This window comes from Acipenser ruthenus, chromosome 19 (assembly GCF_902713425.1).
Source record: "Acipenser ruthenus chromosome 19, fAciRut3.2 maternal haplotype, whole genome shotgun sequence".
In the NCBI taxonomy this organism is placed as follows: domain Eukaryota; kingdom Metazoa; phylum Chordata; class Actinopteri; order Acipenseriformes; family Acipenseridae; genus Acipenser; species Acipenser ruthenus.
In genome coordinates, this window is record NC_081207.1 from 6,757,524 (window position 1) to 6,784,192 (window position 26,669).

General features: G+C 38.6%; 1 protein-coding gene across 2 annotated transcripts in view; it reads right to left on the reverse strand.

Annotated features, from left to right (window-relative positions):
• Positions 1-23,183: 23,183 nt before the first annotated feature.
• tbc1d16 (TBC1 domain family, member 16) overlaps positions 23,184-26,669 on the reverse strand; it is a 66,828-nt gene continuing 63,342 nt past the window's right edge. For both annotated transcript variants that reach the window (XM_034041069.3, XM_034041068.3), the window contains exon 13: positions 23,184-23,537. In XM_034041069.3, the coding sequence (XP_033896960.2) occupies positions 23,515-23,537 (23 nt within the window). In that variant the 3' untranslated portion in view covers positions 23,184-23,514. The remainder of the gene's footprint in view (positions 23,538-26,669) is intronic.

Sequence of the window (26,669 nt, forward strand, 5' to 3'; positions counted from 1 at the left end):
ATACTATAGTATTGCAACTCAGTATTATAGACTGCAATATCATTCTACGGTTTGTAATGTCCTTCCTGGCTCAATTTAAACATCTTTAGTGTTACACTACTTCTTTAATTTTAGCTAAAAAAAACTGCATATTTTGAAACGTGCAGGATAGCTTTTTAAAGTTATTTTTTGTTTGTTTGTTTTACACTTGAAGTCAGTAAAAGAGCTACACAGATATATTTCTATGTAACATATGTGTCCAGGCAATTCAAAGCTGCACTTTGTACATTTAAAATGCAGCTGTCTACAGGTGGCCCAAGGGAACAGTCGGTGCACAGAAGTGCTAAGTAATTAATGCATTTGACTTGCAACCCTAGGACCCCGGCTTGATTATCTGCCTCACTGCAAAGAATCTGTTGAAACCGTCCTTCAGAAAAAAAAGGAAGTAAACAAGGATTAGCACATGATTGCCCTGACAGAGCTGCTAGTAAAGCTTTGAATGGAACTGCTGATACTGACATCCAAATAATGAAATGAAAGTGGAAAAGTTCACGATCTCCGTTGTCACCAATGCTAGTATAGTGGCTGTAAAGTTAAGCGACCCAGATTGTGCAGGGCTTTTTTTTTTAAATCAAGAAGCGGATTCAATTAAAACATAAGGTGCTGTTTTTTGTTTTCCTGTTCTTGGGTGGTACTCAGCATACAGAGGCATGTTTGGTGTCCTCTTCTGTCTGAACGTTTGAACCGAAAAAATAACGCAGGTCATAAAGCTTTCTGTATTTAGATTCATTCCACCTACCAAGAGTGTGGAACGTGGAAATTTACAGAAATATGTCAACTAGTTTGAAATCATGCAATATAGATGGTTTAACCTACTTGAATACACCCAGAGCTTCATGAGACTTTTTTCTTGAAGTAAGAAATCAAGACTGTGCATAATTGAATAACCTAATTTAGAATGATCTTTTTGCTCAAGAAAACATTACTGTTTCCAGTGTAATATATCAAGCCCCCCCCCCCCCCCCCCCAACTATATCACAGTCAGATTGCAACACATTCTTTGTAAAGGTCATTCAAATCATCACACGATTATTTATTTTCCATAATAGGTCTGCTGTTATTTTAATAAACTGTTTCGAGGCTTAGTTTAGTTTAGGGGGAAAAATGCAAATTGAACCTCCCATTTTGCATAAAATCTAAGGATAGATCTTCTCATACACCCACTGGAAATGTTAAAATAGCAACCGGTCAGTGAATGGGCTTTCAGCGGTTTATTTATTTAGCTAGTTAGTTCGTTTTGCATTTATAGCCAGCAATTACAGTCAGACACAATGCAGCCAATTCATGGCACTATGAACTTGGGAGTGTTAGTAAGAGAACTCAGTGTATGCTGTGGATATTTCAGGTCAGAGGTGAGCGATCTTTAGTAATACCTCTCTAATTGCTGATGACATCAGCACTGGCAGAGGGACTGGGTGTTGTGGGGGGAGGGCTGGGTACACTCATGCACAGTGGCCAGAAAAGTAAAAGCTGGTTCCCTTCCCTTCCCCCAAACCACCTACCGCCCTGTTATGACAGGGACATTCATCAGCTCTAGGTCAAAGTAAATACCTTTCACTACCAGATGGTGTTATGTTAGCGCCAACACTATAGTTTTAAATTTTATGATTTCAAAATAATAAAATAAAAATGAATAAAAACAACTAAAATAATTGAATGGGTTAGTGATTAACTGATTTTGATTAAGGAGGATAATGAATGGAATAGAGATCTACTTCAGATTGATTCAAAACAAAATTTAGTCCACTCGCTATTATGTTTCAATTACAGAGCCCCATAAAAAAAATATGATGCCTCCATCTGTATTTTATGCAAATCCTTATTATCGGAAATGCTGGTCGAATTAGGCACAGAATGATCTTTGAGCGTTTGGATCAGCCTCTGAAATATCTGTCACTGTCACATACATTTGACCCCAGTTTAAATGATACTGAACAGAAATCTAACAAAAAAACAGCAACATTGAATCAGCCACCAGTGAATCTTTACTGTACTTGTCATACCCCTGTTTTTAAGAATTAGATTAAACTCAGTGATATCATCTGAGGTTGCTTCTTCTTGTCTTTGAAAATGCAATTGACAAAATATGGTTAGGCACTTGGTTCTATTTTAAGAGATACTTACGGTGAAGGAGATCTGATAACCCATTGAGGCAGGTATGATGCAAGCAGAAGAAATGCAGGCTTTTTTTTGACATGCTACACACACACACCTTAACAAAGACTCCATACTCCCTGCTCTCTCTGCTTTCACATTCTCAATATATTTATCTGCTCTATGAACCTGCCTATTTACAAATCAGTGTGTTAGTAGACCCAACTAATAGCTGAGCTAATATACTTAAAGGAATGAATAAATCAATGTGTTTGGTGATACTGTTCATTATGCACTAATGTTGACTAACCTGTTTTTTGAAAGACGAAAAACACCTGTTCATTTTTACAAAACTAAAGCCAAACCACTACGTAATGTAATTCAAGGAGGTCATTAAAGATGGATAGGAAACACTTTGAAAATATGTCTCAGGGTCTCTTACACAACGTGTGGTTGCTGAGTTTCTGTGTGGTTGCTGAGTTCAAAATTAATTCAGTCGAAAATCATGCACTAGTTTATGCTCAACTACACTCACACTATACTAGAATTTAATTCTGCTGATCTTCAACTCTATATTAATCCAGCTGGTATCTTCCCCAAGGGTGTCTGCTAAGAAATAAATAATAATAATAATGTATTGACACACCTTTATTAACATTACTAAATACAATAAAACTACAGTGTTTGCCAATGTTCAATGAACATAAAACTCATTTTGAATTTTTGGCATGTGGTCATCTGACAAATGGACAATTTATATAGCAGCAAATCACAAAACTATTCCCAGATTAAATGCATTTATAGTTCTAATAAATCCTTATGCACAAAATACCCAGGCAAACAGCTGTCTCTGAACAATTAACAGAACAAACGGAGATAAACGATCTTCACAGGGCACCTTTACTGGGATTGTGAAGTTGCTAATAAGCTTTAAAATGATATCTGTTCCTATACGTTCCTGCCAGGCACCAGATACTAGTTCCATTAACAACTGTGTTTGTTTTGGCTGCAGGGATAACAGGATTTAGACAAAATGTGTCTTGATCCTTGGCACAAAAAAAACTGCATTCCAACTATGACTTGGGAAATATAGTTTGGGCACCTTTACATTGTATTGCCATGCTGAATTTTGAAGAGAGCCTGTTTAATCACTCATTATAGGTTAATGTTGTAAAAGTCATCAAATAAAAACAGTACCTAAACAGATTGACTTAGGTCTCTGTCACAGGATCCAGGACTTCTTTTTAAATAATGGTCACATATGAATGGATGGATTCTACAGGGGATGACATCTGAATATGCTCTTTCTTTGGTGTGGCAACCTGAAAGTTTATAAACTTTCCATGAACAAGTAAATAACAAAATGAGTCAATATTGTATATGTGGGAGCCATAAGAGACCTGCTTTGTTTAGACTTCAGAGTCAAATAAATGACATCTATGAAATAACTGGAATTCCAAAGCTCTAGTGCAATACCCTACAATCTCCCCTGCTAATATGGAAAGATACTCATTACACATTCCTCACTAATCCGAAAACTCAAGCTGCGGGCTAAAAGCTGACTTTGAATAATACTTTCTGCCAGGGTGACGACCAACAACACTGAACCCCCATGCTGTTGTTTCAACTGAAGACCAGAGAGCACCCTCACAAATCTTATTAAATGGTAACTTGTCATTAGCTAGCACAACTGGTTATCGGCAAGTCTACAGGTTTACAAGAATACATCAACAAAACAACCGTCTTTAGGTCTAAAAATAGTCCCTTCTGGCCTTGCTTCGCTTCACACTGTTGCTGTCTCTGTACATAACAAATAGCCGGCGACCCCAGCTGCTATTGTTTTCCTCTCTAGTTACTAAGAATGCTGCATTAAACGCCATCCCACTCACCAATGAAAGAGTGACAGCATTTTTATTTAGAGCTACACGTTAGCAACAGCTTCCTTCCTTCCTCTTTCACCTCAAACCCAGAAACCCGTTAACCCTTCGAGCTCGTGCTCACCACGGTGGAGTCATTCTTTAAAGTAGCCGACAATGTATGAGCTGGCAACGCAAGATTGTACCAACTACCTGTTTTCACACGCTAGAGACGACGTGTCGCAAAGATGAATTAAATTCGATTTCTAGGGAATCAGAAACGTGTGACCACATCAGTGTTCCATTCTTCGAATTACTTAAATGTATGTCCCAGTTGAGAAGCCCCCAAAAAGTTAGAATTATAATTAGCTGCACCTTCATCCAAGTAAAATTAAACTGGCATTTATGAAACTGACAAAACAGTCACTGCCTACGGTTCTTTGCATTCAGTCTCTTATCAATGATTTAGCATGGTTGGATAAGAATATGTCTTTATTTAGCATTTTAAATGAGTGCACAAAGGTTGACAGCTCATTGTCAACAGTTTTGTTGCCAAGATTAAGGAATTCACCTGCTTAACATGACACATGTGTGTGTCCATTATTCAGTTAACTGCTTTACAGGCAAACTGTTAGAATTTTAACTTCCTACCATAGAATTAACAACAGAACATTAAGCTTCTAACTCAATGCATTTGTCATTAAAAGTCAATTGCATTCACATTAATTCCCAAACTGGCTGTGCTAAGATGATGATCTTGTGCTTGGTCTTTCCCATAATAATGAGTTTATATTTTAAAATAAACGTCTCTATAAACTGACAGATTCCAAGAGGTACATGTATTTTGTATTTCCTATAGATTATTCAATAGTTATTACTTGTATTGTAACACTTGAAATGTATTTGCTTACGATTGTAAGTCGCCCTGGATAAGGGCGTCTGCTAAGAAATAAATAAATAAATAAATAATAATAATAATAATAATAATAATAATAATAATAATAATAATAATAATAATAATAATAGTATATTCTGAAAGAATAGCTTTTGGACAATGACTGTTCACAATGGTGGCTTGAATTATGCACACTACTAGGCCTATTTATATAAGCATGGTTACAGTGAAGATTGTATAGACTAGGGACTAGGTAGTGAAGGCATGCAAACTGCAGATAAGGACATTAATAACTTGTTATGTACAATCATTATAATCTTCTGCAATACACAATACATGGCGTTTTGGTCAGGAATGTGCTTTTCTTCCAATGATAATAGTTTGGGTGCTTCAAACCCATAGATCAAAATAAATCCTAAAGTACTAGTTTTTACAACTAACCGTTAACCTAATATAGACAAGATACAATTAATTCAAGTAATTCATTTCGTGCTTTCAAATATCTCGATTTCTATTGAATACGAAATAGTGGTGCTTACTTAACGTATATCTTTGTTAAAAATAAGTGTTCAATGCTTTGGAAACACGGGGCACATATGAGTTATTTGAAGAATACAATAATGTTTGCTATTAATGAAACTTTAGACTTCTGTTAAAGAGTGTCTGGAACATCAAACTGTTCTTTTATTCATAAAAAACAGACTCGTCGTGATTGTAACAGATGATGGATTCACTTGTAGCCTATACGCAGGTTGCTTAGTTAATCTTCTACCAACGTAAATTGATTTATTTCACCAGAAAAGAAAACTGTAGGAGTCACTTAGCGAGTAAATGTCAAGGAGCTCATATAAAATAACCGGATGATCTGAAGAGTCATGCTAAGTCACATCCCTATTATTTTCGCACTGACCTGCGTACCTGCAGCACGATTTTTTCAGAAGCAAAACAGAAGGCTGCAACATTATTTAAGTCACTGACTTTTTTTCCATCTGTCATATCTACGCAAAGTGGTGTATTGACCAAAAGCAGGTGGCAATTTTGCAGTAAAAATGTAAAATGATAAAAAAATGATTCATGACTTTACCTGTTCACAATGCAGTGTTTTTCTACTCATAGTCTACTGTTTGACTAACAAATGCATTGTATTTGTCGGAGAAATTAACTGACAAGAATTCCAAAGAATGGGGCTTCTCGTTGTTGCTTTAACATGGACGCTGTGGTTCTTCCACACCGGCGGGTTTGCAACTAATGCATTATGGATTAGGTCTAAAATAGACACACGTCAGTGTTCTCAAAAATGACTTATTGCTATACCTATTTAAGGGTTGCACTTCAGTAACCTCCCATTTTGGGAGTATACTACAGATGTCGATAAGGACATCCCATTTAATAATATGCTTTTGCAGGATTAACTGAATAAAAACATCTCCAGATAATCAGGATCCATATACGTGTTTTTTATTATTATTGAAACTACATATTAAAATGTTTGTTGACATGTGACTGCCTTAAACCGTGCCGCATGTTTAGTCATGCACACACGATGGCATTTTTAGATATTTTGGAATCTCTTTGTTGTCAGCCCGAATTATATAAGGGCGTTGTCACCAGTGTGCACTTATTGTGAATGTTTGCGTTCTGTTTTGAAATATTTTTTTGCTAAGTCTGTCTTTTTTTTAACCAAGCCCATTAAACTGTGTTGCATTTTCTTCGTATCAATATGATTTTACCACATTATAGTATAGGAACATCATTTGGGGGGACGCGTTTTCCCTGCTCTGCTCTGAAAATGACGAATGTGCAGTTGTATATGGTGTATTATGGTCTATCTGTGTAATAAAACATGAAGCAACCATTACTGATGAGGCGTTAATCTCCGATCGTTTTTTAATTTGGGCGCTGATGTCATTTTCCATTACCAGGCATGCAAATGATATGCCCCTGCTCTCAAATTTGTTCTTTGACTGACACCTCCGTGAGTCTCTGAAATACAACACGACAGCGATTTTTTAATTTGTATACGTCACTACCAATTTTACAAAGAAGGTGTGCCTGGGAGTTCTCTGTGTCATCACTAATTTGGTATTAAACGGCACAACACTTTGAACGGTAGAAATGACAAGAACAATTTACAGAAATGTAACTGTATTCAAAACTGTGATTGACTGGAGCAGTGGACTGCTTTGTTAATTACAGGTTTTTACAGTGATTTACTTCTATATCATGGACAATGCACAGTTATATTGAAGCCTATTTAGTAATGTACAAATAAATGTGGCGAATTTCTTATTTAAAAATAATTGGGAATGAAAATGCGTGGTGTTCTGCATAGGCATAGTAGCTGGTGTAAAACAGATCGATGACCTGCTGCATGCTGTTGAATATACAACATACATAATGTATTAATTTCTAAAGTGTTCAGAGCTGTGGTTGATTGAAGTGAATTTAGATAGCTTGTAAACTGGTCAGTGATTTTCAAGTCAGCTGTTTGGGTGTGTCTCTTCGCTGGCTGTAGTGTTAAAATGAACGTTGTTTTTCCCTTGGCTAACCAGTTGTTCTAGCGACCGACCTGCTTGGATTGTGTTTTGCAGTTTGCACTCAGAAGGAAGTAACTAGCGATTTTGGTAAGTACAATTGAATGCTTGTTGCTGATGTAACTACCTTAGCTGGTTGAAGGAATTCATTTTCTAAAGTGTTCAGAGCTGTGGTTGATTGAAGTGAATTTAGGTAGCGTGTAAACTGGACCAGCTCTAGACCTGCAGGACAGTATAAATTGGTAAACAGTGTCTTATAACGCCAGCCATTCTAAGCACCAGCCGTCCAGGGGCCACACGTCCAAGGGAAGTCTGAGCTGTGGCAATCTAAGGGCCACACATCCAAGGGAAGTCTGAGCTGTGGCAGTCTAAGGGCCACACATCCAAGGGCAGTCTGAGCTGTGGCAGTCAGAGCGGGGACAGGTAGAGCAAGGACCTTTTCCAAATCTCTCCCAGTGGCTACTAGAGGCCTCATTCCAACTTTTAACATTAGCTGTGTTTAAGTAACATTATAAAGGTGGTGTTGTTTTAATTAGGTGATCTACTGTTTGTGATTAGTACCAGGTGAGTGTGGTTCAATTGAATAGAGGTTGATTTGCAATTTGATTGGTTTCCACACAGCGTTTTGTAGTTGTGTGATCCCATTGAAGTGCATTGAAACTATTGTATTGCTTAAGTATTGTCTTTAGCGCAGTTTAGTATAATAGACAGCTAGCCTATTTGTGCGCCAGCATGAAGTGGCAGCCAATCAAACAGCCTCTCTACCAAAGAGCCGAGAGTCTAGCAGTGGGAGTCCAGCGAGGAGAGGCTGTTGGAGAAAATCCGAAACTACTAGACAGGTCTGTACCCTCCCCCCACTGCTCCTGCTCCCACTACTACTGTACCTATCTGTCTCACCTGTCCTGCTATGACTGTCTCTCACATCCCTGTTATTCTGTTCTCTCACTCCCGTACTCTGTTCTCTCTCCGCCGCTGCTCCCCTAACCCCTCTAACCTCATCCCTCTGTGTCTCACTGGATGGGGAGGTGGGACTGGGATTCTCCTCTCTCCCTCCTTACTCTTTACTGTCCCCTCTGACCTCTCCTTACTCTCTGTTAACACCTTTTGAATTTCACGCTGTCCAACTAACCTCTCTCTGTCAACTCCTGCTAATTGTACAGTACCGTCCCCCTGGACCTCTCTCCCACTTTCTCGATGAACTCGACCATCTCCTCTCCTCCCTCCCTGTCTTCTCCAGCTGTCCTGTTTGGTGATTTCAATATCCATCTCTCTAACCCTACCCACTCTGCCAGATTCCTTCCTTTCCTTCACTCCTTCAACTTCTCTCTCTCTCCATCCATCCTCTCCTCTCCATCCTCTCCTACCAACAAAGCTGGCCATCAACTGGACCTCACTTTCTCCAGGGCCTGCTGCCCCTCCACCCTCTCTGTCACCCCTCTGGACCTCTCTGATCACTATTTCATCTCTTTTTCTCTCCCCTCTCTACTTATTCCACCTACCCCCTCTGTCACCTCCCGCCATAACCTCCACTCTCTCCCCTTGCCTCCACTGCTCTCTCACCTCCCTCCTATTGACTCTATCTCCCAACTCTGTAGACTCTGCTAGCTCCACCTTCTTCTCCTCCCTCGACTCCCTCTGTCCCCTCCCCTCCCCAACCCTGACTCTCCTCTGTGCTCTGCTCAGCAAGAACCAAACTGTGCTCTGCTGAAAATAAATGGAAGAGAACTAAACTCCCTGCTGCCCTAGACCTCTACCACTCCCTCTGTCCTCCTTCTCCTCTACTCTCTCCTCTGCTAAACACTCCTATTTCCAATCTATTATCCAATCCTCCACTAACAACCCCCAGAAACTATTCTCTACCTACTCCTCCCTCCTCAACCCTCCCCCTCCTCCTCCCTCTTCTATCTCCTGTGACAACTTTGCCTCTTTCTTCTCCTCTAAAATCTCTGATATCCGCAAACTCTTTAACACCTCTCCCTCCCCCCCACTCCAACCCCAACACCCTACTTCTCCTCCTTCTCTCCCCTCTCAGACTGACCTCTCCTCCCTCCTCCAGGGCCACAAACCCACCATGTGCGCCCTGGACCTGCTGCCCACTCACCTCTTTCAAGCTGCTGCACCTGCTGTACTCTCCTTCATCTCCTCCCTTCTCAACACCTCTCTCCTCTCTGGACTCTTTCCCTCTGCCTTCAAACAAGCCTCTATCACCCCCTCCTTAATAAACCTACCATCCTGTCTCCCTCTTACCCTTCCTCTCTAAAACCCTTGAGTGGGCAATACGCCGCCAGCTCTCTGCTTTCCTGTCTAACCACTCTCTGTTCGACCCGCTGCAATCTGGTTTCCGCTGTGCCCACTCCACCGAAACTGCTCTCCTGTCTGTCACTAACTCACTAAACTCTGCCCTTGCTGCCTCTCTCTCCTCTGTCCTAATTCTCCTTGATCTCTATGCTGCCTTTGACAGTGTTGATCACTCCATTCTCCTGTCCTGTCTCGCTGACCTGGGAATCTCTGGCACTGCTCTGGCCTGATTCTCCTCCTACCTCTCTGACCGCACCTACCAGGTAACCTGGCGCGGCTCAACCTCCACACCTCACCCTCTCTCAACAGGAGTCCCCCAAGGATCAGTCTTGGGTCCTCTCCTGTTCTCTCTCTACACCTTCTCATTGGGCCCCCTCATTGCATCCTATGGTTTCTCATACCATTTCTATGCTGATGATGCTTAGGTCTTCCTCTCCATCCCCCCTCTGACCCCACCATCCCCTCCCATATCTCTACCTGTCTGTCTGCTATCTGCTCCTGGATGCACTTGCATCACCTCAAACTCAACCTCTCTAAATCTGACCTCCTTTTCTTCCCCTCCTCATCTTCTCCCTCCTCTGATCTCTCTATCTCCATTCCTCTGGAATCTACCATGCTCTCTCCCTCCTCCTCAGCTAAGAACCTCTGAGTAACCCTGGACCCCTGCCTTTCCTACTCCCAGCACATCTCCACTCTATCACGCACCTGCCATTTCTTCCTGAGCAACATACGAAGAATCCAACCCTTCCTCACCAACTACTCCACTCAACTGCTCGTCCAGGCCCTGGTACTCTCCCGCCTAGACTACTGCAACTCCCTCCTGGTTGGCCTCCCTGCGTCCACTCCAGCTCATCCAGAACTCCGCTGCTCGCTTCTGCCACGCTACTCCACCTCTCCGCTCACTCCACTGGCTCCCGATCACCGCTCACATCCAGTTCAAGACTCTTGTACTCGCCTACCGATGCCTTGACCAGACTGCACCCAGCTACCTCCAGACCCTCATCTCTCCCTACACCCCCACCTGACCTCTCCGCTCCTCCTACACTAGAAGAACACCTGTAAAACTCAACTCTTCCCTTCTGGATAATATAGTACTCTGCCTTTAATGCACTTTAACTTGCACTTACCTGCTCCCTATTTTACTGTATTTAATCCTGCACTTAACCCAATCTGTAGTATTTTGTATTTCACTTGCACTCGTATCTAACCCTGATGTAACTATCAACACTGTTCTCTGCTCTTGAATTGCCCCGATATCAAATCATATTGTGTTTTGTGATTGCTCTTATTAGTACTGAAGTCAATGTATTTTGTATCTTGCTCTTAATTGTACTATAATTCTTGATATGTATTTTTTGTATACAACTGTAAGTCGCCCTGGGTAAGGGTGTCTGCTAAGAAATAAATAATAATAATATAGGCTACAGTCTTATTGCCAGGGTGGTTACAGGTTTAATGACATTACATCACAAACAAATGTAATTTATATAAATGTAGGTTACTGTTTATAGAATCAGTGTTTATTTTGGAAAGAAAGAAAATTCTTTGGGCAGAGTGATGAATATTTGTTTTTACAGGTCATGATTGACTGAGTGACTCAAACTCAATTGTTCAACAAAGTGACAAGAAAATAAAACGCGTCTACCAGTTTTATTACATGCAGTATTAGTGGCTAAGCAACACTAATGATTGTTACATCAAAGGTGTCGTGGTTATCTTGTAGGGCCTCGACAAGTATAATTACTGTCAACAGTGTTGATTCACAGTGAAACGGGGAGAGGGGCAACAGGGAAGATGTCATATAAACATAATTAAATAAAAGCAGGTAAAAACACACTATGATTTGTTTTATATATATATATCTATAGATATCTGTTCTATATCTGTACATATCTCGGAATGTTTGACTGTTTGAAAAAATGTTTCTATATGTAAAACAACAGCCCTCTGTTGTTTGATATAGAAAAATCATTCTTTATACAACATAACAAAAAACAGTTGAAAAATAAAACGCACTGCAGGAGTACTTGGTGGCCCCTGTCAGTTGAGATTTGGTAGAACTGATGAGATTTAAATCAAATCAACTGAAATTCATTCAAATGTATATCATGTGTTGTGTAAATCTGCCTGCAGGAAAAGACTGGGAATGGTCCTTCATATCTAGTTAATTACCTCCTGACCTTGAAGCTAGTGTGTCCCAAAACATGTAATTAACGGCTAGTCTACGGTGGGTCTGTTCACATCTTAAAAGGCTATTGTGTGTGTTATTTTAATTTTACTTGACATGTGTCTTTGGTACACGGTATGTTGGTAAATGTATCATTACACTGTCAATCACAGGGTCATTCAAGAATCATTATCAAAAAATGGCAATATAAATTGCAGCATGGTTTGTCTATATCTTATTATTATTATTATTATTATTATTATTATTATTATTAAATGAATTGGCATAATTGGACCAGCGGAACACATGCATGTAAATATGAAACTTAATTGACCATAACCATGTGGTGTTGCCTTGAGGCAATACACCTCACACCTAACCAGTGAAGTTAAGCAATATAATAATAATAATAATAATAATAATAATAATAATAATAATAATAATAATAATACACTGTTAAAAACTACAATTATGGGTAAATTCAGCAATGTAAATGAAAGAAATGTCTGTAAATGTGCAGAAAAAAAATTTGTAATTTTCTTAAAATTACCAAACAAAACAAAACATAGTAGTATACTGCTGCATTTTACGTAATGTTCCACATTTTTAAATAGTGTGGATAAATACCTACATACATACAAACATACATAAGTAGCTGTAAAAAAAAAAAAAAATGATACAGATTTATTTTATATTTTTAAACACGTTATGTAGGGGGAAATACGATAGAAACTTAAAATGTATTGAAATGAGGAACTAAGCAGTAAGAAAGAAGCCCTGCCGAGTTTCGTATGAATTTACATACACCGGCAGTCCAGAGTCTCGAAAGTGGATTGACACATTATGAAACTGGATTATGTAAATAGGCCTTCACGTTGAGTCAGTGATGTGAGAAAGGTATGCTGAGTATTTACGATAAAGGGAATTTTAAAAGCAAAACAATTTGTACTGGAATGGTTACACCATTCCAGCAGAAAGATAACGCGTAGAAATTATCGACGTGTAACTTTCTTTCATCTAAACCTTTGGAATGTCTATCTTATTGCAATATGTTAGGAGTCTTTTCAGAAGCAATGTTTGCGAAAATACAAAGCATGTCAAATAACAAATTAAACAGGTCAGCGATTAAAAAATAAGAAAATAAAGATGATATAAAGATTATAATAACATAATAATAATAATCGAAGACCACTAATAAGTCATGTTAATTTTGAGAAAATCATAGTGCTGTGTTGTTTGTTGTTATAATGGATATTTCTTGATAAATATACTGTCTCAAATGATGAAGAGCAGGTCTAGGACATTACCAGACACCTATACCTATAGCTCATTACATTTCCTGTACACAAATGTCGTGGAAGAGCCAGCTGGTATCATAAAAACTAAATGTTTCTGAAGCCAATATCTGTGTTAGATGCTGTCAAATTGAGATTCTGGTCTTAAATGTCAATCCATACTTTTCGTTTTATTTATAATAATCTCCTGCACAGTCATTTTCAAAACTCAACATGAAAACCCTCAATCCATTGCAACTCTAAATCTCTACAGGACAAAGATACGTGAATTCAACTGTGAAATCTGAAATGAAATACCAATATATGATGCTTCATACAGAATCAGTTTTTAAGGGTTCCAAATACTGTCCAATTATGTATGCCCATTCATATCAGGGAACATATTAAGACTGCAGTAATATAAAATGGTGTACATTCGGGATTAACAGACACTGACCCCTTTTATACAGAACCCTCTGTTGTTTTTATAAGTGTACAATATTCAGTAGTACAGAAACAAGCTTGGGAGTCCTATACCCTGCTGTGATAAGCACCCTATTTTTTATTTTACAGCACAGGGGAATGGCCCTGTATTCCCGATCTGTGGTTATCCCAGGATTACATCAAAAATAAGAAGTGGATACAATCCAGGTGGATTCCATGGTATATTAAAGGACTAATATAATAAAACATCTGTGACTGTGTCTTTACCAGGTAGGGTGAAGGTTTATCTATAGGTTTGTCTACATTTGTCAAACTGTGTACATGTCTTTTTAGTCTCATTGGATATCTTATGAAATGTGCTTAAAGTTATTGATAAGAAGCTTTTCTGTGAAGTGAGGACAGAGATGCATAGGATACATCACAACCAACAGAATTTAGGATTTGCTGAGAAGCAATTAATTACATCAGTGTTTTGCGACATACAGTCAAACCGGCTTATAACCACCACTCAGGGCATGTGTTAGACATACACCCAGGTTTTAACAAAGTCTCCTCGGACCCACAGTGAGGGGTCAACAGCAAGCCAGGGAAATGGGTATGGAAATTAGAACGCAAGAAGGATTTTGTAAGCAAATGCAAAGTAAATATATTTAAATACACATTAGATGCCATTAACATAATATGACCTTACTTTTCATAATCTATTTGTGTTTTCATAAGATATGAAATTAGTCAAATGTTTCATTGCAGTGTTTGAGCCTTTCACACGCCAGTCTCTTCTAAAGCCATCAGTAAGAAACACACACAGACAGCTGTGCTGACAGGGCTGTGTAAAAGCAGCTTCCTCACGCTAATTAAGATATACTAGCGCTTGCTTTTGGGCTGCAGTATAACTCTTTATTTTGGCAATTGCTAATACAGGTTATACAATTGAAACTGGTTTCATTTGTACAACACCAATTTAAATATGCCACCTAAACTGTCAGAAACATTATTAAAATAATAAATCATGTGTCAATTCCATTTCATTTTATATTTTGTTCATCTTCAATGTTGGTCAGATATTTGTTTTTTTAGCTTCTCATCCCTGTTGTTGACATTTTTCAGTAAGTTATTTTTTTATCCCACGAATGTAGCGTTTTAATATTTATTTTAATGTAGATAAATATCTTGTATAGAGTTAGTTGTTTGAGAACGATTGTTTTTATACAACTGAGTCATATTATAAAATTGTGCCACTGTACAGTGTAGGAAGACACCATGCAATTCTATGAATATGTATCAGATTTCACACACACACACACACACACAAACTGAAGTAAACAGCTTCCCTATATTTCATGTTTTCCATTGTGGAATTGTCAAACTGCTCACGAAGCCACCCTTCAGGGACTGCCTGTCCCAGCTCTGAGTAACACAGCCTCCATTATCAAAGGTTTTACGTGATGTGTGTCTCAGTTTTATGTTTGAATCTGAACGTCAGAGGCAGCTGTTCTCCATATAAAGCAAGAGAAATGCTTGCATGATGTTACTATTGAACCAAAGAAACATTCTGTCTTAGAGGCATCTCTGTTTCTCTGATGAAAAGGCCTTGAATTATTTACAGGATAGACATGTTGCACAGGGGATCAAAGAGAGCAAATATATCACATTTAATTTAAGCGCGGAGATGGCGAAGCGCGTCTAAACTACATTTTAATGTTTGTGTGATGACTGCAAGGGCCATCAGTAGAACGCCTGTTCTATTTTTAGGCCCTGTTGATTGCAGATTGGGTCTCTGGGGGGAGGTCGTTCTCATTCCTAGAGTAACAGCTGTCTTTCAGTCGGTAAGAAATGGCTAATTTCCTGGGGGTTCCCCTGCTGTTAATCTAGCTCTGAACAGAAGTTTTTTTCCATTTCACTTCGCTAAGTTTCAGTTAGGATGCGCCACGCTCCACAGGACAGGACTGAGACCTCAGCTGCATACTTTGCACTGTTTAACGTCGGGTCTCGACTCACGTTCACTCCTATTGTTATGACGCAGCAGAAAGGTAGCAAGTTGAGGTGGAATGACTGATATTCTTTGCTTCTCATTTGTATCGCCCTTATGAAATGATCTTCAGTGGCAGTGCAGTAGTTCTGTACGGATGACGCATTTCCATCTTCATCATGAAACCAGTCTGTGAAGCTCAATCCCATCCTGCCAATATCAAACTGTGGCCTCCTCCTCCCCAGCCTCCATCTGCTTTTTGGCTTTGTCTAATGAGGATGGCAGATATCCTGCCCCCTTGCCCATGACTTCCCTTATGGTCAGCCTCTCCACTTACCTGCAAGCTCATTTATGGGCAGGGGTACCTCGAAAGGTGGGCCCAAAGGCCAAAGAATGCACTATAAAAATATGTATAGCATAGTAATGTTGTCTAGAAAGGTTTAATAATGGCATGAGTTTCTTGACTGAACTAATATTTTCCTGAAAGTTTAAGATATTCACAGCCTTCATGCTCAGCCAACATATTAAGTAACTTCCACCATCAGCATGAGATGGAGCGATCAAGCTCTGCCAGCTAGAGTCCCAGTTGAAAACGATTTGATCTCGATCAGCTGCTGATGGAAATGAACACATCTGATTTGAAATTGCTTTCAAGTAATTCCCAGTGGCGGATGAAAGCAATACTGTGGAAGAGACTGTAGTCACAAAGATTTGAAACACAACTCCTCAACAACGCATACAGCAATCCACAGGATGACACAATAAAGGACTGTTTTAAATCTGTTTTGTTATTTGTCATATTATACTGTATAACATATGCAAAATTGTCACTAATTTAGCATTTATTGAAAATCTGCAAAATATAAATGCCGCAAGTTGCATAATTATTTCCAGCATTTGGATTCTCGCCATTTGCTGTAAATTGTTAACACTTTTTTAAAGACACCACGGTTAAACAAAAGAATTACAGTACAAAAAAGAGGCTGACATATAGATCAGTTTCCCAGATTTTAACACTGGAGTGCAATATGAAACACAAATATGCTGCTGTAACTTTGCTTTTACTAGAATGGTGAGTCTAAGCCAAATTCACAGCAGGGGTCTGGCTGGAACTGCACCCAACCTCCTGCAGCAAATATATTTTCAAAATGTTTTGTCTGGCATTCACAAGCAGGTCAGGGGGAAAGCAGAACTGTCGTAGTGGTTGCAAAACCCAACTACTAACAGCTGGCAAACATGGCAAGAATCCCAGCTACAAGCCTCAGATGTTTTATTTATATTTTGTGTGTGCTTTTTTTGTTTCCTTCCACTACAGGATTCTTACAGCACCGTGTCCCTTCTTGGAATTATTTATGAAACCTAACAAATATAGACAAACGCTTGTTGTTGTATCTTATTAATGACTTGCCATTGTCTTTATAAAATGAATGAGACAGAAGAAATGACCTTGAGAAGGAACATAAATGTGTAATGTAAATGTTCAGAATAGGAATACAGGCCTGGTTTACTGGTTTTAATTCACAAATAATTAGAGGGCATTACCATAGCTTACCTTGTCTGTATGATAGGTGCTCTTAACTTTATTTCTAAACGCTTAACATTTGGCTAACATGTAAACGCTAAACTGTTAATGCCTTTAAGATATTAATTATCTTCATTTGAGGTGAACTGCCTTTCACTCGGAAAAACCAACAGATCTCAGGTACTTCAGAATTCAAATCCAGTACATTACAGCTTTTACATAATCCTGGATGCATAATCAATCATTGACGCTGTCTGTGTTGAATCTGGCATCACTGTTTAGCTGTGGTGTTGTTGGTTCTTTTCCCTCCAGCAGCGGATGTTGATGAATGGGGTCACCTATGTAAATGAGACATTTAATCTCTGTAGTCTGGTACATATTTGAATGAATGAATGAAGCGCATAACCACACTCTACAAAGACAAACTTTCCTTTTCTGATTTGAAAATGTGGTGCTGCTTTCTTCCAACAAAATCACTACTTTGTAAATAAAAGTCCCCTTAACTTTGGTTATGATGTTTGTAATTGCCCTGTGTGGTTCCTACCTAACCTGGTACTGAAGCACAAAGTGAGCTAGATTCTCAAAGCTTTTAACTCCAAATCGTTAAGAGCATTCTTTTTGTTTTCTAAAAGTACATTTTCTTTTTTACAAAATAGAATGAATTATAAAACCACTCTGTACTCCTTAGAAGTCGCTAATTAAGATCACAGATTTGAGAAATACCACATTATTTCTTCTTAGTGATGTACTTCTTACATTCACTAGAGTTGCAGGGCGACTTGTTAATGACTACTGTCTGGTGTAGCAGAAGAACTTGGAAGTTCAATTCTGAGAACCCTAGTGAGGCCAGAGGTGCTTTAAACTTTTAAAAAGTCACTCGGATGCAATGATTGAATCAGAAATACAAAAGGAATCTAAACAAGAAGAATACATAAGATAGCTCTGACATTTCACACCCATAACAATTAAGGGTCTAAAAACCTGTTGGTGTAGTGTTGATAATATAGGAGCCGCTGAATTAAACAAGTCATCCATTTTATCAACATAGTGGCTCCTCATTTCCAATGTTATCCATCCCTTGCTTGTCCTCTCTCCCGACCACTGCTGTAGATTCCCAGTAGATAACGCCCATTCTTTGTTTTCCCAGCCTCTCCACCTGTAATGCAAACAGTGAGTGCACACCTGCTTCCTGATGCAAAGCACTCACTCTTCTGTTTACAGCTTGCACGTTTTGCAAATGCTCCCCTGTCTGCCTGCAACTGTGAACCAGCAGTACACCACAAAATATGTGTTATCCTTAACTGTGAAGGAACAGCTGGCCGGTCAGCCTCACTCTGGTAGGCCAAGGGAGTGAAGCTGACCTACAGCACAGGAAGTGACAATTTACTGGGCAGCAACAGTGTTGCATTTATGTTTTTACTGTATATTGCTGTCCCCTCTTACTTACCTGTATGCTGGCTGCACTGTATTTTAACAGGGTTTATCCCAGAAGACCTTTAAACAGTTCTATACCGTATTTCACACACCTTGTATTATTTTCAACACAGAATACAATAAATGCTGTCTATAGAATTGCAAAAAAGTATTTAACCAAAAACAAATCCAGGGTGGAGCATTCTTATGATAAAATGTATGTGCAACTGGTAATGAAGAACGTGGGTGGGGTTTCTCCAAAAAGCTGATCATATAATAGCATTGCTGATAGATGTATCTTGATGTAAACACTTGAAAACAAGTTAGGATGTGAAGTTTGCTATTTTCTAAAGCTGCATGGAAGCTGTTTGGTTCATATTTGAAAGCTACAGATACATTCTTAAAATAAACCTGTCTGCATTTAAGACCATAGATGTTAAGATTATTATTTTATTATTCTAACTTTTCTATTTATGATATGTATTTAATATTCCTTAATATGTAATTGTAACACATTGTCTATGAGATCTACTTTTTCAATATACAAAACTGTAATATTTGAATAATAATAATAATAATAATAATAATAATAATAATAATAATAATAATAATAATAATAATAATAATAATAATAATAATAATAATAATAATTCTACCTATCTCACATGTTTCTAATCTTATACACTGAATTTGGCAAAATTGGCAGGGGGGCGAAATTTGCCATTACATCTGCATCCGCACCAGCAGCGGCTGTGTTGTTGACTCCGGAGCCACGGCTTGTTTTTTTTCTCTGGTCCTCAGAGGTCCCGTGCTTGCGTCATTGCCTTATCCCTGGACGCATGCACACACCTCATTGGAGGTATCACCGTTTCCTTGCCTCTCCCCGCTCTGTTAACCCTTAAGAGTTTTGCTATTTCACTATTACATCATACCAGCGGAGACAAGCGGGACCAATTGCATTGACTGAAAGTGCAGTTTCATCATCTCCCTCGTTGAGAAACCGTGTGTTTATATAGTGAAACCTATCAAATATACTGCAGGCTATTTTCAAGCAGGTGTAAACCCCTACAGATTCTCATTTCAAACGTGTTTTGTGTGCAAACATTTATTATTTTTTTCTTACTTATGTTAATCCATTTGTATATGCACATAGCAAGACGTGGCATTCGATAAATCTCACCACATAGTTTTATTTGTGCAGTTAGTGTAATTTATAGAGTAATATACTGGGCAATGCATATACAGTATATGTGAGGCTTTTCATAAATCGCATAATATTTTTAATGTATTGTTGTAATATAAAGTACAAAGGCAAATGTCATGTTTATCAGCACTGCTGTGTACCAGAGTGAATAAAAAGGGGGGGGGGGGGGGGGGGGGAGTCCACATGTGTAAGCTTTCTTTTCTTGTTTAATTGCTCAAATTGAGTTGTATTATATTTAAAACTCAAACAAGTCTGGAAAACAAACCAATGAATGATAACGTTTTTTTTGGCATGTGTGGACACTTTGATTTGTTTCCATAGGAATGATTTCAAGTTTTATCCCCTGGGAGAAAGTAGGTATAATTTATACCCAGCCTCAAATTAAACTGACAGGTCCATGCCTTGTTCTTTGTTAAAGTTAGTCTGCTTAAATTTGCAACTTGAGAAATGACTCTATGCAAAGATTTGGAATCATGTAGACACAAAAGATGACGTTTTTTTACAAATACAAATCTGGTTTGATGCTTGAGCTTAAAAGCATTTGGTGCCTCTTTTTCCCCAAAAGACAGAGTTCGCTCCTCACATTTATGCAAAACGTTTCAGCTAAGAAATAGAGTGGAAATTAGTGTGTGGTCCTTGACATTCTATCTGAATATTCTGTGGTTATCTACCCTGCAGTAGCGCTTCATGATTGGTGGATGAAAGTTCTAAAGTTCTAAAGTTCTAATGATCAGTGGTACCCCAAAGTGTATCCACTGTCCAGCAATCATGAACCCTGATGATATAATAGGGAAAACATTTTAATAAGTGAATCAATACATCCTCCAACAGGTATTTTCCCCAGTGTATGGACATTTCAAAGACAACCCTGATTAGATGAGATTAACACAGTATGTAGGTCTATATGAAACCTGACTGTGCCTGAAGCAGGAGACGCTGATTACCTTCAAAGCTCCATCATCCTGTCCACTCACCCTGCCACTCCCTTTCAGACACAAGAGGAGTCAGTGCGTGGAACATTTTTGTTGCCATGAAACCATAATATTGTAACTTGAGATGGTTTGACAAGCCTAGTCCATTCAAGCATTAAATGTGAAAAGTAAATTAATACAAAAGCTTGCAAATTTAAGTCAAATGTCATGACTCATATAAAAACATACCAGTTAAAAAAAGGACTGGGAAATGCTTGTAGTAATGTGTAATTATACAACATTTAGGATTTCATAGCCATAGTTGAATATTGATAAACCCTTGTTAACTGAGTGCTTGTTTTAAAATATATTCTCTTACCTCTTCTTGGCCCTATTAATTGTATTACATTAATACCCTTTAAGAGTTCTTAATATGAATGACTCCCCTTAATAGTACATTTGGAATTGTTTTAATGTATTTTGGGGGTTGTGTTGAATTGACACTTTTTGTGCATGTACCAGCCTTTTCTTCACATACATCTTTGCAATGAAGTAGTTCTATAGAATATTGTAAATCTAATAGGTTATTTTAGATAACATACTGCATTAAATGAAAACTGATTTTACTGATAACTTACAAAAGGCTTTTTAAGTTATCAGTAAACAGTAAACTACTTGTATATGTATATTTATGTCACGGCAGCCCTTTTAATTGTTTAAGAAACCATTCAATTACATGGGGTGGAATGTCCCCATGTTATATTGGAATGAAGACAGAAGGGTTGGTGTGTCAAACTTGTTTTGTTTGTTTTTGTCAAAACAAAACTACTTTCTATGTATTTCTGCTGGCTTGTAAACAGAATGAAACAATAAATCACTACCACCTCTTTTCCACCTTGGGCTGGGATTATGGCCTTTGAATTAGGTAAAGATTCACATCAGCTTGTATTGTCCCCAATGCTAAACATGAACTCAATTACAGCAATGGTATGGATGGCTCCCTGCACTGTAGCCCAGAAAACACTATTACAAGATGTTTAAATCCAATTACAGAGAATAATCACAAATAAATAATTTTGCGCTGTGGCTAAAAATAAAGATGAATCACAACAGTGACTCAAACATGATTACAGCTAAACAAGTACAGTCCAATTGCTGTGTTTGTTTGCTACGCCATACCAGTTGTTTTTCTTATACAAATGACCATGTAAAATACCCCCCTCCCAATCAAACACACTTTCCTTTTCAAATAGAAAACTATCTTTAAACACATTAGCAAGCTTTCAGAGTATATATGCAAAACCTGGATGACTGAGAAATAGGAAAAAAAAGCATATATACCACATATTAGCTATAATTTAAAACATGAATGCCTGGCAGATGTGCAATAACACAAAACCTGTCCAGAAAAGTAATGCCCTTTTGTTCTTCAAATCTTCTATTTTTTATTATGATTAATAGAGTTACAGAGTTCAATATTTCAGTGTTCTTTATATGAATGCCTTGCTGTTAGTGCTATAGGACTCCATGTTGCTTGGTCTTTGCTTCCAGAAAGATCACATAAACAGCCATCAGAAATGGAAGGTCAAAGTCTCACATATTTTTCCTGGAATCAGGGAGACAGTAGTAAAGCAACTAGGATATTTCCCAACAAGGTCTAAACAACATACTATATGGATAAGGGCTATATGAATGACTCCACCTCAGCCACTGACTCATTGTGTGACCCTGAGCAAGTCACTTAACCTCCTTGTGCTCTGTCTTTCGGGTGAGGCGTAGTTGTAAGTGACTCTGCAGCTGATGCATAGTTCACACACCCTAGTCTCTGTAACTCGCCTTGGATAAAGGCGTCTGCTAAATAAACAAATAATAATAATAATAATTACAAAGGTAAGAGGTTTAAACATGTGGTTCAGCAGCTCATCTATAAAACTTAACATCCACCAGCACCATGCACATTAACACCATGTTGTAAAAGATGGGCACTTCCACATGACCTGTCTACTGGATTGGATTTGGCATTGCCCTGGTGTTCTCCTGGTATACCCTTGGTTCCTGGATTACTCTGGAGGGCCAAATTGGAGTTTACTTCAGCATCGTTGTGGATCAAGTCCACCAAACAATGCTGCACTAAGTAAGAATTGTGTGGGAATGGTTTGAGGAGCATGACAGAGACTTCAGGCATCTTCCACGGCCACCACAAACCACAGATCTCAATCCAAATCAGCACATTTGGGACGACCTTGAATGATGCATTTTGTCATCACATTCCACTTCTAGTCACCAATTGCATGAAATATTAATGTAGACATGTTCCAGCAGCTTGTTGAGTCTGCGCCACATACCAACAAGGCTATGACCCAGGCAAACAGTAGGCCAACCCGATATAGGTACAGGTCCTGATGAAAGGGCCCGTGTATTACAGTGTTCGTGGACGTCTACCATCTAGTTCTGATGAAGCCTCTAAGTCTGGGTAAGAATGAGTGTGAATACTGATGCCCCAAGCACTGCAAGTTATGAAAATGTACACAGCACAGTTAGGAGAATAAAAATGACACACAGAGATAGTTAATATTTTTTTTTACTTCAAAAACCATTATGACAGGTTGTTACAGGTTAGGATTTTAATTGTGAAAAAAGTTGTGGAACACCTTTTTATAATAAAGTGTCTGTAGTCCTCCTTCAAGGGTGTAAGTAAAGTTGACTTCTTACTGGAATATATCAATCCTTCATTCATCGATAACAACAGATATTATAATTTCACTCGCTCACATTCAGAAAGGCGATGGTGGACAGTGATGCTGTAATACATTTTTTTTTCATTTTATTGTGCTTTCCTGTAGTAAATTAGTGCAAACGATTACAACAGAATTATAAATGACATGCCTTCTTGGTTAAAACAACTCCAATTCAAAATCTGAAAAATAAACAAACAAAACAACGCAATATAAACAACATGTGGAGCCACTTTTTACCCCTTAGGATCAAGACAGGCCTGAAGAAAAAGCCACTTCACTTTGTTTTAACAGGGATGAGAATTTAAAAAAGGAAAAGAAACCCTTATCCCACCTTAGTAAGGTTAGTTTAGGAAACAAAGTGTGAGATGTATAAGAATGGGACTGGATAAACACAACTGGTAAAAAAAAGCATTTTAAATAGTGTTCAAATTAAACTTGAAACACCTAGTTAGGCCATTTACATCTAAATACCTAGTTAGACGCCAAAAGCTGTGCTTTTCTCCTGTGACACATGAATTTCACATAAGATTTTTCCCTTTCCTGTTAAGATATCAACGTAAATTTTTACTTTTTAATGTCTGTTATGAATTTCAACAGAAAAGGGTCTATTTCATTAATCTAAATAGTGGTGGACCTAAATACTGTCTTCATTAAACAGAAGGGGGCTTTGTAGAAAGCAAGCTCTATTCAGTACATTTAAGGAAAAGCTCAGGTTTGTTACTATTTATATTATGCAAACCATGGCAGTATTTAGATCCAACATTGTTTAGAACAACTTAATATACCTGACCAACATGTAATGTTGGCTGAGTCAAATTGACACAAACAAAACTTGCTTTGTTTTTGGAAGCAGACTGAACATAGACCGCATGGTTTTCCAAAATAGAGTGGGCACTCAAAAAGAAATTTGCACTGAACAGTTTGTCATAAATCAATAGCTAGATATTTTTAAGTCAGTATCTCTTCGTCAGGTTGCTCAATATAGCCTCCCAGTAGACTGGCCCCACTTGTCTAATCAGTTTAAAATATACTTAAAGCCTTCAGATCAGAAGTCTTATGGGAGCCATTGAAACAACGGCTGCTCTGCAATACCAATGGCTCTTCCTTGTAAGATTCTCTTTCTGGTGAGGAAATCAATAGACCTAACTGGGGGTCAGTCTACAGACTGAGGATCCAACTGGAGATGCAGCAGAAGCTTTGCGAAAAGGCTTCCAGTGATTTTACTGATATTTGTGTCAGACTTAATCAGATGAACTCAAACTGTGAGTTACAGTGTCTTTATGCATTGCAACATGAACCCATACTTGCTGTTGTTTGCTTTGTCTGTTGATTTAATAAATTGCTGAAAGCTTTTTTGCTACAGGTTTCGGTTGGTTAAAAAACACCTAATGAAACTTCTCAAATATTTCACAACAGCTTGACAGGAAATGTCAAGCTGTTGTTAACCACTTGACTGGTGTCCCAGCAGCAATCAGCTACAGCGAACTGCCTTCTTGTATCCAGCTCCCCATTCAAGACTACTCTCAGGTCAGCCCCACCCAAACTGCAGACAATCCGAAGACATTGCTCGACTAGGACCAGTTTTACATTAATACCCTGTGGTGGTCGTGATACCAACATTTAATTTGCGCTGGTAGTCACTGTGCTTATTTGTGATCAATGCACCTCAACAATGAATTCATCTCCAAACTATTACATTTTACTAGAAATGGGTATAACCGGGTGGGTAACAGCACCTTTTGGGTCATTTCAAGCTCACATCCAGAATGCACATGACACAACCATGCATTCCTTACCTCTTGAGATCTGTTTTTGCAGCATCGTTAGTATTGGAAACAAATATGAACCCAATTTAAACTTGTACAGTTAAATGCATAGGAAACGGGTTCAGGTACTTTCACAAACAGCTTCTGCAAGTGTAGTCAAGCAGGACTTTGCAAAAGTGTGCTAGCTTTATGGAAGACATTGGGATTCTCTCATACCTAACGTTTACGGAATTACAGTCTGGTTAATTGCAGAGTTTGTTGTATTTTCAGAAGTACAGACGTGCTCAAATTTGTTGGTACCCCTCCACAAAAAACAAAGAATGCACAATTTTCTCTGAAATAACTTGAACCTGACAAAAATAATTGGCATCCACCATTGTTTATTCCATATTTAATAGAAATCAGACTTTGCTTTTGATTTTTTATTCAACATAATATTGTAAATAATAAAACAAATGAAAATGGCATGGACAAAAATGATGGGACCGCTAACCTAATATTTTGTTGCACAACCTTTAGAGGCAATCACTGCAATCGAACGTTTTCTGTAGCACTCAATGAGACTTCTGCACCTGTTAACAGGTAGTTTGGCCCACTCTTCCTGAGCAAACTGCTCCAGCTGTCTCAGGTTTGATGGGTGCCTTCTCCAGACTGCAAGTTTCAGCTCTTTCCATAGATGTTCGATAGGATTCAGATCAGGACTCATCAGAATAGTCCAATGTTTTGTTCTTATCCATTCTTGGGTGCTTTTAGCTGTGTGTTTTGGGTCATTATCCTGTTGGAGGACCCATGACCTGCGACTGAGACAGAGCTTTCTGACACTGGGCAGTACGTTTCGCTCCAGAATGCCTTGATAGTCTTGAGATTTCATTGTGCCCTGCACAGATTCAAGGCACCCTGTGCCAGGCGCAGCAAAGCAGCCCCAAAACATAACCGAGCCTCCTCCATGTTTCACTGTAGGTATGGTGTTCTTTTCTTTGAAAGCTTCATTTTTTCGTCTGTGAACATAGAGCTGATGTGACTTGCCAAAAAGCTCCAGTTTTGACTCATCTTTCCAAAGGACATTCTCCCAGAAGGATTGTGGCTTGTCAATATGCATTTTAGCAAATTCCAGTCTGGCTTTTTTATGTTTTTCTTTCAAAAGTGGAGTCCTCCTGGGTCTTCTTCCATGGAGCCCACTTTCGCTCAAAAAGCGACGGATGGTGCAATCAGAAACCGACGTACCTTCACCTTGGAGTTCAGCTTGTATCTCTTTGGCAGTTATCCTTGGTTCTTTTTCTACCATTCGCACTATCCTTCTGTTCAATCTGGGGTCGATTTTCCTCTTGCGGCCGCGTCCAGGGAGGTTGGCTACAGTTCTATGGACCTTAAACTTCTTAATAATATTTGCAACTGTTGTCACAGGAACATCAAGCTGCTTGGACATGGTCTTGTAGCCTTTACCTTTACCATGCTTGTCTATTATTTTCTTTCTGATCTCCTCAGAAAACTCTCTCCTTTGCTTTCTCAGGTCCATGTTCAGTGTGGTGCACACAATGATACCAA